The sequence below is a fragment of the Schistocerca serialis genome, chromosome 4 (genome assembly GCF_023864345.2).
Source record: "Schistocerca serialis cubense isolate TAMUIC-IGC-003099 chromosome 4, iqSchSeri2.2, whole genome shotgun sequence".
NCBI lineage: Eukaryota > Metazoa > Arthropoda > Insecta > Orthoptera > Acrididae > Schistocerca > Schistocerca serialis.
Window position 1 is genome coordinate 432,909,819 of NC_064641.1, and position 13,668 is coordinate 432,923,486.

At 43.0% G+C, this 13,668-nt stretch overlaps 1 protein-coding gene across 1 annotated transcript in view; it reads right to left on the minus strand.

Annotated features, from left to right (window-relative positions):
- The window catches only part of LOC126474517 (venom carboxylesterase-6-like), a 55,514-nt gene extending 48,102 nt beyond the window's left edge, over positions 1-7,412 (minus strand). The window contains exons 1-2 of the mRNA XM_050101987.1: positions 7,088-7,412; positions 2,955-3,140 (exon numbers count right to left, since the gene is read on the minus strand). Coding sequence (XP_049957944.1) covers positions 2,955-3,140; positions 7,088-7,412 — 511 coding nt within the window. The remainder of the gene's footprint in view (positions 1-2,954; positions 3,141-7,087) is intronic.
- Positions 7,413-13,668: the final 6,256 nt, after the last annotated feature.

The window sequence follows — 13,668 nt, forward strand, 5'->3', positions numbered from 1 at the left end:
TGTTACACAGTCATAGAGGAACAAGACGTAGCAGACCAAGTTTGTTGAGGATCGGAAGATAACAGTCTTAATTGTTGAAACCAGTCATTAGGAAGAAATAATATTGAATGGGATCTTGGTTATTAAAACTTTCTTCAAATATGTTTTTTAGTTTCAATGAACAAAGGTTAGAAATCTTTTAGTGACGTCTTCTTAGCTACTGAATCTCATTAACACATAAATAATAATTACTAAGCAATCAAATGTAGCAGCTACAGAACTGGTGAGCCAAGATGATCCAAGTCCACGCTAGGCATAAAAGAGGACGTAAGGCTGTTTGGACCTGTGAAGGACTTTGGTGACCTATATATCGAAATAGATAATAAAATCTGTTTTCTGATTTACAAATTTTCTTCACATTTAAAACTGAAAAACAAGAACAGAAACATATTAGTAGACATATGAAACAAAACATGGACTTATCAATTGTGTAAATAAAATGAACTAACAAAATGAAAGCATCGACACGCAGCCGCTTAGTACAGAGAAGAACAAGAGTAGGCAGTGCATGTTTACAATGCTCGGTAGTAGCTTCTCATTTTAGAGACCAAATTATGATATGGATTCTATTGGAATTCACCAAACAGAAATTTTTAGACTTATTGTGCAACTAGTATGCATTCATAGACCGTAAAACTTAATCTAAAAATATGACTTAAACGTAATGCTGGTTCATTTGCTGTTTTCATGAAGAACATAAAAGTTAACAGAGTCCATACACAAGAAACAAGATAGCGCCATACTGAACAAGATTTAAAAACATAGTTGTGCGCATTTTAAGTATGGACAGTGCAACAGGAGATCATGTTACTTGACTATTTTCAACATCTATGTAAAGAAGGGCACTTGAGCGTTTTGTTTTCTTTTTTTCCCAAGATAAACTGACTACAGTTTCCCAAATATATACGCTCAACAAAAGTTTTGCATGACCTCGTTTCCGAGACTTCTGTAACCTGTGCAGAAAATTGGAATAGAGATCAACATAAAGATCATATCTGCCCTTTTTATTGCGCATGAAAACCACATATTGCATGTTGTATCACCATACAGCGAGACCTTCAGGTGTGGTGGTCTAGACTGCTGCACGCGCTGGTACCTCTAATACCCAGTAGCACGTCCTCTGGCGGTGATGCGTGCCTGTAATCGTCGTGGCATATTATCACCAAGTTCATCAAGGCACTGTTGGGGCAGATTGTCCCACTCCTCAACGGTGATTCGGCGTAGATCCCTCAGAGAGGCTAATGGGTCGCGTCGTCCATCCCAGGCATGTTCGATAGGGTTCATATCTGGAAAACAAGCTGGCCACTAGCCGAGCGATGTCGTTATCCTGAAGGAAGTCATTCACGAGATGTGGATGATGTGGCCGCGAATTGTCGTCCATGAAGACGAATGCTCTGCCAATATGCTACCGATAAGGTTGCATTATCAGTCGGAGGATGGCATTCACGTATCGTACAGCGCCGCTTTCCATGACCACCAGCAGCGTACGTTGGCACCACATAATGCCACCCCCAAAAGAGCAGGGAACCTCCACCTCGCTGCATTCGCTGGATGGTGTGTCTAAGGCGTTCAGCCCGACCAGGTTGCCTCCAAAAACGTCTCCGACGATTGTCTGGTTGAAGGCATATGCGACCCTCATCGGTGAAGAGAACGTGATGCTAATCCTGAGAGGTCCATTCGGCATGTTGTTGGGCGCGTCTGTACCGCGCTGCATGGTGTCGTGGTTGCAAAGATGGACGTCGGGAGCGAATTTGCGGAGCATGCAGCCTATTGCACACAGTCCTGTGGCTGCGCTAAAGGTATTATTCAACATGGTGGCGTTGCTGTCAGGGTTCCTCCGAGCCATAATCCGGAGGTATCGGCCGTCCACTGCAGTAATAGCCCTTGGGCGGCCTGAGTGAAGTATGTCATCGATAGTTCCTGTTTCTCTGTATCTCCTCCATGTCCGAATAACATCGCTTTGGTTCACTCCGTGACGCCTGGACACGTTCTTTGTTGGGAGCGCTTCCTGGCACAAAGTAGCAATGCGGACGCGATAGAACCGCGGTATTGACAGTCTAGGCATAGTTAACTACAGACAACATGAGCCGTGTAACCCCGTCCTGGTACAATGACTGGAACTGATCGGCTGTCGGGCCCCGTCCGTCTAATAGACGTTTCTGACGCATGGTTGTTTACATCTTTGGATGGGTCTAGTGACATCTCTGAACAGTCAAAGGGAATGTGTCTGTGATACAATATCCACAGTCAATGACTATCTTCAGGAGTTCTGGGAACCTGGTGATGCTAAACATTTTTTACGTGTCTATATGTAACCTTTCCATATCATAAACACAATCTGCGGTGCGTTGTTTAAATTCCACATTCCATAGTCCAAACGCACCAGCGCATAGAGTAGGTGGTTACCGTGGAGAGTGAGAGATATGAATTGATTATTTTGTTTGATTCCAAATAGGTAAATTCACACACTACACGACGGATGGATGAGTTCCTTGTTGAATTAACTTTTCCAATTGAAAAGTTAACAGATCTGTAGTGTCGCGGGATAGTAAAGAGTTGGAAACATGGAATATTGTCAAAGTTTCGTTGCCTATGCCGAGAGCCAGCCTGTGTTATGTGGGCCACATTGTACTCGGCAGGAATAAAGGTGTCATGAATTAATAATGTTTCTTTGGCGTTTCTGACGCGTCCACAGCCATTTCCTAGCATCCTGACAACTTGAGAGGTCTCCGCTCGGCCTCCAGTACACTGTCGGCTACCGGGACCATCGGGGCGCCTACAGACCGAAAACACTTCAACTGGAAACAATGATTTGCAAGTAACATAATAAAGATATTGAAAACAAGTACATATATCTGTTACTGAATCTGTGGACGAGTCCAGGCTGTGTGCGAGCTACAGTCGCGGTCCCTCACCTGCCGACGTGTTCGCCACGAGGTGGTAGGATACGGCGACGCCGCCAGCACTCTGCCCCTGCAGTGTTACCAACTGCGGGTCCCCGCCGAACCTAGCGATGTGCTGCTGCACCCACAGCAGGGCCTGCCGCTGGTCCTTGAGCCCAGCATTGCCAGGCACCACGGAGTCCTCAGTGCTCAGAAAACCTGCACGACAGACAAGATACACGTGGTTTTGACTCTGTTGTTGGATAGCTGGTGAATATTTCTCAATTTCATCCAAAATTTAGGCTTCTAACTTATATGTTCGTGAAGATTTGGTATTAGCTCTCGAACACGGCGTCAGTTAACCCAAAATTCAAATCGTTGGATCCTTTAGAACTTTTTTCAAAATTTAGTTCGTTCGGATACTTTAAACATAGGACCAGTTAACGCAAATTCAGATCGTTTGGGAACTTTTGAACACATTGATCCTTGAAAGACTCTCACATTTTAGATACGGTCATTTTTTAGGGAGAATGCGCTTTAGAATTAATTTTTACGTCGATATTTTACAACATTTTTCAAAACCGTCACAAATTTAATATAGCCAACACTGGAGGTTCGAAGCAAGGGGTCTCCCTTGGGTGTTCAGCCACATATCCAGGTCATAGCTTCAGGATTGTTCTTCCAAAGAAATACATTACGGCAGGTGAGGTGCTTTCGAAGCAAAAAACTTTTTCATCTACTTCGAATCCGTTGGCGCCTAATAAGCATTGTACCTAACGTACGAGGTTTGTGCAAAACGTAATGGGAATTTTTTAAATATACCCGATTTTCAATTTTTTTATGTTGTTAGTACAAGTGCTCTTGATGTATATTTGAATTTTCAGCTGTTTTGAATATTTAATTTACTAGTTACAATAGAAAGGTTTCTACGTGTTTTCTTTCGATAAAAATAGATAATATAATTTTCATTAAATTTTTCTTGATAAATGTAATAAAGTGGAGCACTGCATTCGAAATATTGACTGTGGCCTTTGTCTATAAGGCAAGAGTTTAAGAATGGTACAAATTTTTCAAAGAGGACCAAAAAGACGTAGACGATGACCGCCCTAGCATGTCAATTATTGACAGTAAAGTGGAAGAAATAATGAAAATATTTCTCTAAAATCGCCGGATCACCTTCAGAGAGGCTGTTGATGATGTTGGCATATGCTTTGCTCATGCCAAATAATTTTCTTAGATGTCTTAGGTATGAAACATGTAGCACCAAAGTTTGTTCCAAAAATGTTGAGTTTCGGTGAAAAACGACATCGCGTAGACATCGCTCAAGAATTGCTGAATGAGGTGGACAACAGTCCAGAAATTCCAAAGAAGTTGATAACACGTGACGAAACTTGGGTATATGGGTATAACATCGACAGCAAGGGCCAGTCGTCGCAACGGAAACTACCTGCGGAGTCAAGACCGAAAGAAATTTGCGAGTTCGGTCACATGTGAAGATTCTTCTCGCTGTTTTCGTCGATTACAATGAGATAGGGCATCATGAGTTCTTCGATTATAATTTTGCGGTCAATAACAAACATTTCGTAGAAATTATGCGCCATTTGCGTGAGGCAATCCGAAGAAAACGATCAGAATTGTGGCAAAACCACAAGTGGAAATCGCATCAAAATAATGCTTCCCCTCACACCTCAATGCTAGTTCGTGATTTTTTTGGGTAAACAAGAAAACCCTGTTCTTGCCTCAGCCACTGTATTCGCGGACATCCACAGAACAACTTCTTGTTATTCTCGAGGCTGAAGAAAACCATGAAAAGACGTCGTTTTTCCACCTTTTATGAGATAAAAACAGAACCGAGGAAGGCGTTGAACACCATAACGAAAAGTGAGTTCCAAATGGGCTCCCTAAAGAGCTAGCAAAATTAGAAAAAAAAACTGGCACAAGTTGTTATATCTGCAGTGGTTATCTTCAAAAGGGTTGTTGATAAATGAATAAAACTTCTTTTAGAAAAACAAAAATTCCTGTCACTTTTTGATCACACATCGTATGCAGGAGAGAAAATGACGCAAAATATGAAGGGCATAGTTCTTCCTCATATTCTTCTCCTCGTCCTCCTCCTCCTCTTTCTTCTTCTTCTTCTTCTTGAGAAGTGCTTATTCCGCTGGTCTTCAAAGCCCACGAATTTGGGGTGCCAAAGAAGCTAACGAAATAGCCATGGAGGTTTGTAGAACCACAGCATGACACAATGCGCCATTCCCCTGGGCGTTGTCGCCTGATTGCTTAGTCAGAGAACAATGCAAAGGTGGAATGATGAGTAGCTGGCAGTGAAGAAGAAATAAACTGCAGTCTCGGAAGTCGGCCACCTAGCTGCAGTATACCTCTTATCGATCACTTCGGTCCTCCTCTGGATAGGACACTGTCCACTGAAAAGCGAAATTACACGCCGGTGAGACGCGCACTCAGTTTGTGATTCTTGTGCCGCGAAAATCACTGAACGCCACATTTTAACCGAATTCGTTTCATATTTGGACGAGAGTAAAGACGTCGAGAGAAAGTGGGGTAAGGCTTTTAAGATTTTGTGTAGTCTCCATATGAAAGTTTTATGCTGTAGATTTTAGTGTGTTTGCCGGCCTGAGTGGCCGTGCGGTTCTAGGCGCTACAGTCTGCAGCCGAGAAAACCGCTACGATCGCAGGTTCGAATCCTGCTTCGGGCATGGATGTGCGTGACGTCCGTAGGTTAGTTAGGTTTAATTAGTTCCAAGTTCTAGGTGACTGATGACCTCAGAAGTTAAGTCGCATAATGCTCAGAGCCATTTGAGCCATTTTAGTGTGTTTCCACGTGACTATATCATCCTTTTTTAGTCCAGTGATCAATTATCCACAGTAATTCCTTCCAGTATTTTGGATTTTACGATTGAACTTCTTTATGTGTGTGTGTGTGTGTGTGTGTGTGTGTGTGTGTGTGTGTGTGTGTGTGTGTATGTGTGTGTATGTGTATGTGTGTGTCTGTGTGTCAGTGTAATTTGACATGGATTTTATGGAGCTGTAATACTGTTTGAATCGTATCATTCTTAACAACAGCAATCTCACAATTACTTTTCTACCGAAGGCAAGCAGGCAGATGTCGTACGCTCAAAGAAATGCTTCCCATCATCATATTTTTCCCCTCTAGGAACATTGAACATAGCTTTCCTGCCAGATGATATCGATTATATCATCTTCGGTACAGCTAAACTGACTTGCCGTACACCTTCGATTGACGTTTCATTTCTATTTTGAATTGGTTCATGTGTATATCACACACAGTAACAAATATTCATTTTATTAGCATCTACCTTTTGTCAGCTTCCAGCAGGTCCTGCAACCATCCCTTTCGCTCATCTTACGTCATAGATAATTTTAATTTTAAATATATCATATTGTTGTTCTTATCTGTCCCTGACGACAACTACTTCACACGTTCTAATCTCCTATGTCCAACACTACATAGCCTAATTTCAGAATATATACGTCTGCGATTGATTGCACCGAGCGCACTGGGGCAATGGCGAGTCTTTGGATTCGCATTCCAGAGGACGGTGGTTCAAATCTTCATCTGGCTGTGCTGATTTCAGTTTTCCACCGTTTACTTTAGTCGCGTAAATCAAATGCCAAGGTGGTACTTTCGCCAGCTTGAACTTATGATTCGTCCCTGCTATCCTCGTTATCGACGGGACTTTAAACACTAATGTTGCCTTCTTCTTTCTTCATCTATGGTTCCGTTTTAAGCTGTGGTTTCCCTGCTCTCGTTTAGATGTTTTGGAAAATCTGAAAATGAAGGAGCAGATTGCAATCAGTCCTTCACCAAGCGTGGCTCAAATTTAGTTGATAATCAGCCGTAAATCACTGGAGAGGTTGCAGTATTGTATCCAATATATTTCAAAGAAATTACTTTATCGTATGAGCTGAACTATTCCACAGAAGTTGACCTTTATATTATAGCGTAACAATAACGTAACGAAAAACTACATTTTGTTTATAGCAGTCACAATTTGTGCCAAGCCGAGAAATTTACTCCCTACCTTATGAAGGACGAATGCCGCGCTGCATTATACCCACTGGCATTTTAAAGGTCATAAGTTGTTTGTTTCGTTACGTCGCCTGTTCAGTGGGGAGAATGGTCATATTACCCAGTGGGCCTAGTCGGTAGTTGATGGTGACCAGGATGACGCCGTAGGAGACGAGAAAGTCAGGTCCGTGCTCCTGGTCAGAGCCGCTGCCGGCGGAAAATCCTCCGCCATGCACCCAGAAGAGCACGGGCAGCCCTGCGCCCTCTTGCGGCACGCCCGGCACGTACACGTTCAGGTAGAGGCAGTCCTCCGAGCCGCCGCTAGACTGCACACAGTCGCTTCCGTACTGGGTGGCATTCCGAATACCCTCCCAACTAGGTGGAGGCTGTGGGGCCTGGAACAACACAGCCAGTCTGAGTAATATTAACCGCAGCAGTACTTTCATTTATCTTTCCATGGCTTACACTGAACGTGCCTCGGTATTACAATCCCAGACCAATATAAATATAAATCGTATGTACAAGTATTTACGTACTTTTAGGTCTACTTCGACAAGGCTTGAACGCAATGGCAGGTTTGACCTTACGGTAAGAATCATCCAGCATTTCCCAGTGGTACTGCAGGGAAACCATGGCAAATCGAAATCATTACTACCGTACAGAAATTGTAGCCTCCATCCTTCCGTACACAATGCTTAAAATAGTGCAGCCTCGTTCTGTTTATACCTAGTGAAAAAAATTGTCCTTTTTACACATTCTTGCAAACACGTTATTTCATACCACAAATGCCTGACGACGCTGTCCACGCAATTTTGTACCCTCCTACATCTATGCCTGTACTAAGCAAAATACTTGAACAAGAAACTACTTCCTTTTCCAACGTATTAAGATTTAACTTTTGTTGACCGAGGAACATCTGGAGGAGTGTCTTTATGTATGTCTCTAGGCCAGGTGCTGTTATTCTTGTATTACATTCTGTCTTCACGTTGATACAATGCAAAAGTGGCTGAATTCCGTAGGTTCTTCCCTAATACCCAGTTCTTGTAAGGGACAGTCAAACGAAAATGAGAGACACGGAAAAGTACGTAAATAGCTTATTATTTCAAAAGTAACTGCCGCGACTTACAATATTTTCATCCCACTGCGAGAAAAACAATTTCAATCACCGAAAAATCTTCTCGGTTGTCTACGGAAACTTGACTATATCCATGCGCGCACCCGTTTCGTCCGAAACAAATCGACGGCCACGAATGTCTTTCTTCAAGGCTCCAAAAATATGGAAATAGTGGGACTATATGGAGGATATGTAAGGGCCTCCCAGCGATCTTCGCAGCGTGGGCGACGGATGTGGGCCCGCGCACGTGTTGTCATAGCTGTGCCGAGTACGCTGCCGAAGTGTCCGTAGAAAGCCGTTCCACATCCTTCGCATAGCCCGATTGGGCCCATGTGAGTTCCACGTTTTTTAATACCTGGCCGTCGCTTTGTTTCGGACGAAAAGGTGCACGCCTGGGTTCCATACGCAACCGCACACATTTTTCCATGAAGGCTTTCACCACCTTGTCTCACACTGTGATAAATCTGTTAATACTTAGGGCAATTAATTTTGAAGAAATAAACATGATTTACTTTTTTCCCATCAATCTCGTTCTTACTGACTTCTCCTTGTATCCTAACTACTTTTTTGCAAGACAGGAATATTAGGTGTGCTCACAACTTGCATTTTTCAACATTTGTTTCAAGCATTCCCGATAATGGAATACATAATCCTTCCATTTTCACTCGATGTTCGCTGTGACTTCAACAGGCTTTGTATCCTAAACCGATAATAAAGCTGCAGTGACTAATCGAGTAACAAAACCCTTTTTACATTATGATTCGTGCAAAGTTTTGCAATGAATTCTTCGTTTATGATACGTTAGCTCTGTCATAGTTACCATATTTGGCTAGATATTTAACAAAATTTGAAAGAGTAAAAGCAATTCCCAGCATCAGTATTGTATGTTGGCCAGTATCTATGCTATTTCTATGAAATTCATAGGACACTTTTAAAGTCAACAAGCTTCAGCAAATTGCAACTGGCATGTATTAATTATTTAACTATTCTTCATTGTACTGAAAGAGAATTTAAATATTCGCATCGCAAGGAATGTAATTTAATGAATGAATTATCATGATTTTGGCTCACACCTTGGTGTACAGTAATTCAATGGTCGTTTTCTTTAGCACTACGACACCACGATATCACGAAATGTGAAAGTTAAAAAGTTTGCTAGAGGTTGTTAAAAGACAGATATTTCATTCCAGTAGCCTAATCTAAAAACGAGACTACAGTGCTCTGTAAGTGATACGTAAGTGTGTTGCTGAGTGTACCTGAACAGTAACTGAAATTCCATATTTAAACTGCGACACAAATAATTAACGGAAAAACTGTTGTTTCATTGATCACTTTTATTAGTTTTCCAAAATTTTTCAACATTTTATTCACTTAACTTTCGGCCGTTCCTGTTATGTTGTTGTGTATGCCACTGATATTTCGGATTTTTCTGAGATGTCCAGTTATAACTGGCGTGGTGCGATATTGCCATTCATATTTCAGAGCTCACCTGAAATCGCAGTATCCCAAGAGGGGGCTCGGCATACGGGATTCCCAAGAAGGCTGTGTATGTTGTGTTGTAGAGGCTTGTGGCTGTTTGCCCGAGCAGTGTACCCTGCTCCACGGTCACCAAGACTTCTTCTCCCTAAATAAGTAAGAAAGAGCTTATTGTTTAGTTCACGACAAAATGTCAGACTTGCTATGCAACTAATAATTTCACTGGTAATAGCTGAGTGCCTCTCCTGGTAAATTGTTAGTCCAAAGCTGCCAATGCAAAGAAGTTTTAAGGTTTTATCCTTTTTAATAGGCTCTAAATCATGTCTTTGTAGCGTAGCGCTGTAATAATTACAGCCAGACAGTGTGACCGAGCGGTTCTAGGCGCTTCAGTCTGGAACCGCGCGACCGCTACGGTCTCAGGTTCGAATCCTGCCTTGGGCATGTGTGTGTTTTCCTTGAGTTAGCTAGGATTACGTAGTTCTAAGCTCTAGGGGACTGATGAATTCAGCAGTTAAGTCCCATAGTGCTCATAGCCATTTGAACCATTTTTGTAATTATTACGAAGGGTCTATACTCTGAAGAAAAGTGCAAACACAATTCAACCATTATGATCCCAATTCGAGGCTTTTCTTTATACCATTATCACATGTCTTTTGATGGTGGGAGCTTTTCCTTCCTATACACAGAGAACAATTTTCTTGGTGGGAAAATACTGCTGACCTTTTACATTCATTCCTCATATCTTTCCTTCCCGTTCTCATTTTCTCAACATTATTATTAACCTCTGAAGTCTAGCGAGCATATTCCAAATGGTTTAAATGGCTCTGAGCACTATGGGACTTAACATCTGTGGTCATCAGTCCCCTAGAACTTAGAACTACTTAAACCTAACTAACCTAAGGACATCACACACATCCATGCCCGAGGCAGGATTCGAACCTGCGACTGTAGCTGTCACGCGGTCCCAGACTGAAGCTCCTAGAACCGCACGGCCACACCGGCCGGCGAGCATATTCCATGTTAGATTTTAGTTCACTGAAATTATTAATCGATGAAGCCTTATACGTAACATTTTGTTAAATAATTACACAGACAGACAGTCTATTTCATGCTAATATAATCTAAAGGTGCCTATTTCCTTACGAACTAACGTCATACAATTGCGGAGATGAGAAAAATTACTTACAATAACTTAGTAAAGTATCTACTACACAAAATTTATGGACCTCCAATTACATAGTTAATGTGTTAAGCAAATCTCGGAAGTATGGGCTACAACTGCAATTTATTTCGGTGTAAAACCTGGGAATTTCTGAACTGTACTGTCTTCGAATATTTGAATATCAGGTAAATCGTGTTCTAACATTATGATTAAGGGTGTTTATGCATCATTTTCGAGCAGATATCTCTCAATGTCGTTAGAGAGAAATATAATCGTCATCATCTTCTGTAAGTGTTCGCAGGCGACGAAATGGTTGCCAACATTTTCTTTCCCATTATTTAGTTCGCTGTTAACATAATAGTTTCAGCTTTTCTTCACTAGTTCCAGTTTTTGTAATCACAGAATTAAAAATTTAGCGAGCGTTTAAACAGTGAAGCATTCAATATGATCGCATTTAAGCAGTGAAACAGTTAATGTGATCGGTGGGAGGTACAACTAACAATATAAACTGGAACTGTCCTTGAAACTTAGTAGATTAGAGAAAAAGGATAAATATCAGATAGTACAGAGGCTGACACATCCCAAGGCTAACAACTTGTCTATCTACGATCTAACAAATAGGCCTAGATCAGATAATTCTTCGCTCTGATGAACAGACAACAAATAATAAGGACATTCGCAAACAAACTGAGTGAGACCAATTTGCCAACATTAGTGTAAATGTACACCAGTTTATGTCATTTACGCTTTCGACCGAGTGGACCACGTGTTCCTTCGAGGGGTCATGGAACGAGGGGGAATCCCCCTCATGTTTGTGGACACGATCTTGATTAATGGCGCCAACTCGAGAGTCTTGGTGAACGGTGTTAGCTCAGAAAATTTCACGATCCAATCCTCAGTGCGGCAAGGTTGCCCTCTTTCGGCTATCTTATTTGCAGTCACTCTTGAACCTGCACTACGCAGCCTCCGACAACGACTTGAAGACGTCCAACTACGGACCGCATATTTACAATGCCGCTAATACGCCGACGACGTCGTTCTTTTGATCTAGTCAGGAGACGAAACTCAGGAGGCGGTGGAATGGTTTCAGCAATATGGAGCGGTGGCGGGTAGTGTCATCAACCTACGAAAGACCGATGTATAGTCGTGGGCATAGGGCTGCCACCAGGGACAGGAATGCCCAAGGTTGGGAGTGGTAGTCCATAGAGACATACGACGTACAACAGCGGATAATTATCGTCGGCTACTGCGACAGTTCGCGCATTAATACCACAACATGCTATGCGCGCCATAGATATGTTCCAGCACGCATGTTGTGCCAACGTCTATTTGGCACCGAAAATAAATCACTTGGTACATATACTGCCATTGTCCACCACGATCGTGTCAGTACTACAGTCGACCTTCGGACATTTCATAAGTGATGAGCTCCTCTTCAAAATCCGCTTTGATACCTCGGGCTGCCACGGAAAGGAGGAGGCATTGTACGCGTAAACGTGAGGAACAGGGCGCGTGCGCTCTTTCTTAGTACGACGCAACGCTGTTGGAGAACAGAGCACGTCCCCTCAATGGGCGCGGTGATCAACGAAATGGGCTCCACATTCACTCCGTCCACCAGTCGATGTTGGCCACATAGTGGCACCGCTCGCACACATTCTGGACTACTTCGTCGATTACAGTTACTTTCAGGACAGTTTGCCGGAGACCAGGCTGCCCACAACGAAAGCCATATCGAAGCTTCCACCAGCAACAATCTTGGAGTGTGGCCGAACGGAAGTACCCGGCGATGCAGTGGCGGAGAATATGGAGAGCAGCATCTTCCCTCTCTCCCTACATAGGTACGTGCGTTGTGGTATATAGTGGTGAACGGCAGATTCCCGAAACGTCAACGACTGTACTCTGTCCATCTGGTCGACACGCCGATAAGCTCTCACTGCCGGTCGTCGACTCCTACGAGCACCGTTTAGTTTGTTGCACGGAAATCGACTGTTGACTTCTAACGAGGAAAGTGCTGGCCCTTTTACTGCGCACGCCGCACACGGCTACCAAAGCCGACGACCTACTGTTCCCGGACTAAGTAGACTTTCTTACCGCCAGGACAAACGCTGTAAACTGGATAAAGGTGATGGCGACGTATTATTTGTGTCTCACCGATGACAGGTACATCATAGACTTCTGGTACATACTGCCAGAGCCACATGATATCTTGCGGCTACACGTGAAACATAGAACATTTTTTTCCAATTACTTGGGTTCGTTATTCACGGAATCTCCAGATAGTTGGAGTGTTCCGGGTATGAGAAGTGAAATGAAGAGACAGCTCAACATTCAGGAACTAACATTCATGCCTGATGTATTCAGGGGACCATATATCGTTTCTAACTTAGCGAGAAGCCGACCAAGATACAGGTCAAAAGGACCGCTGCATAGCCACCGTTTTCTTTTCTTTCTTTTTGTAGTGAACTCTTTGAGTCTAGACGGCGTTAGCAGCCGTTTATACGTTTGGATGTGTTGAATGGCACCTTTAGGTTCTGTATGTTGTGCTTACCGCCTATGAAAGATAATGAAAATCAATAGCCACAAAAAACACCTCATATAAAAATTAAAAAATACTAAACAAATAATTAAAAATAAGTAAATAAAAAATCCCTTTCATACCTTGGATCACATCCCCAGAAAAAGGAGGGTGGAGACACTGTGACCAGGCCTCGGGTGGCGAACACTGTCCACCCTGCCTCCGCCAGCCCATGACCTGATTCCCTCCCCCCCCCCCCCCCCCCCACAAAAGCAACAACAGGCTAGCTTTGCTGCCTCGGGATCACGGGGTCCCGGGTTCGATTCCCTGCCGGATTGGGAATTTTCTCTGCCCCGGGGCTGGGCGTTTGTGTAGTTATCATCATCATCATTCGTGAAAGTGGCTCGATTGGACTGTGAAAAGATTATGACTTTG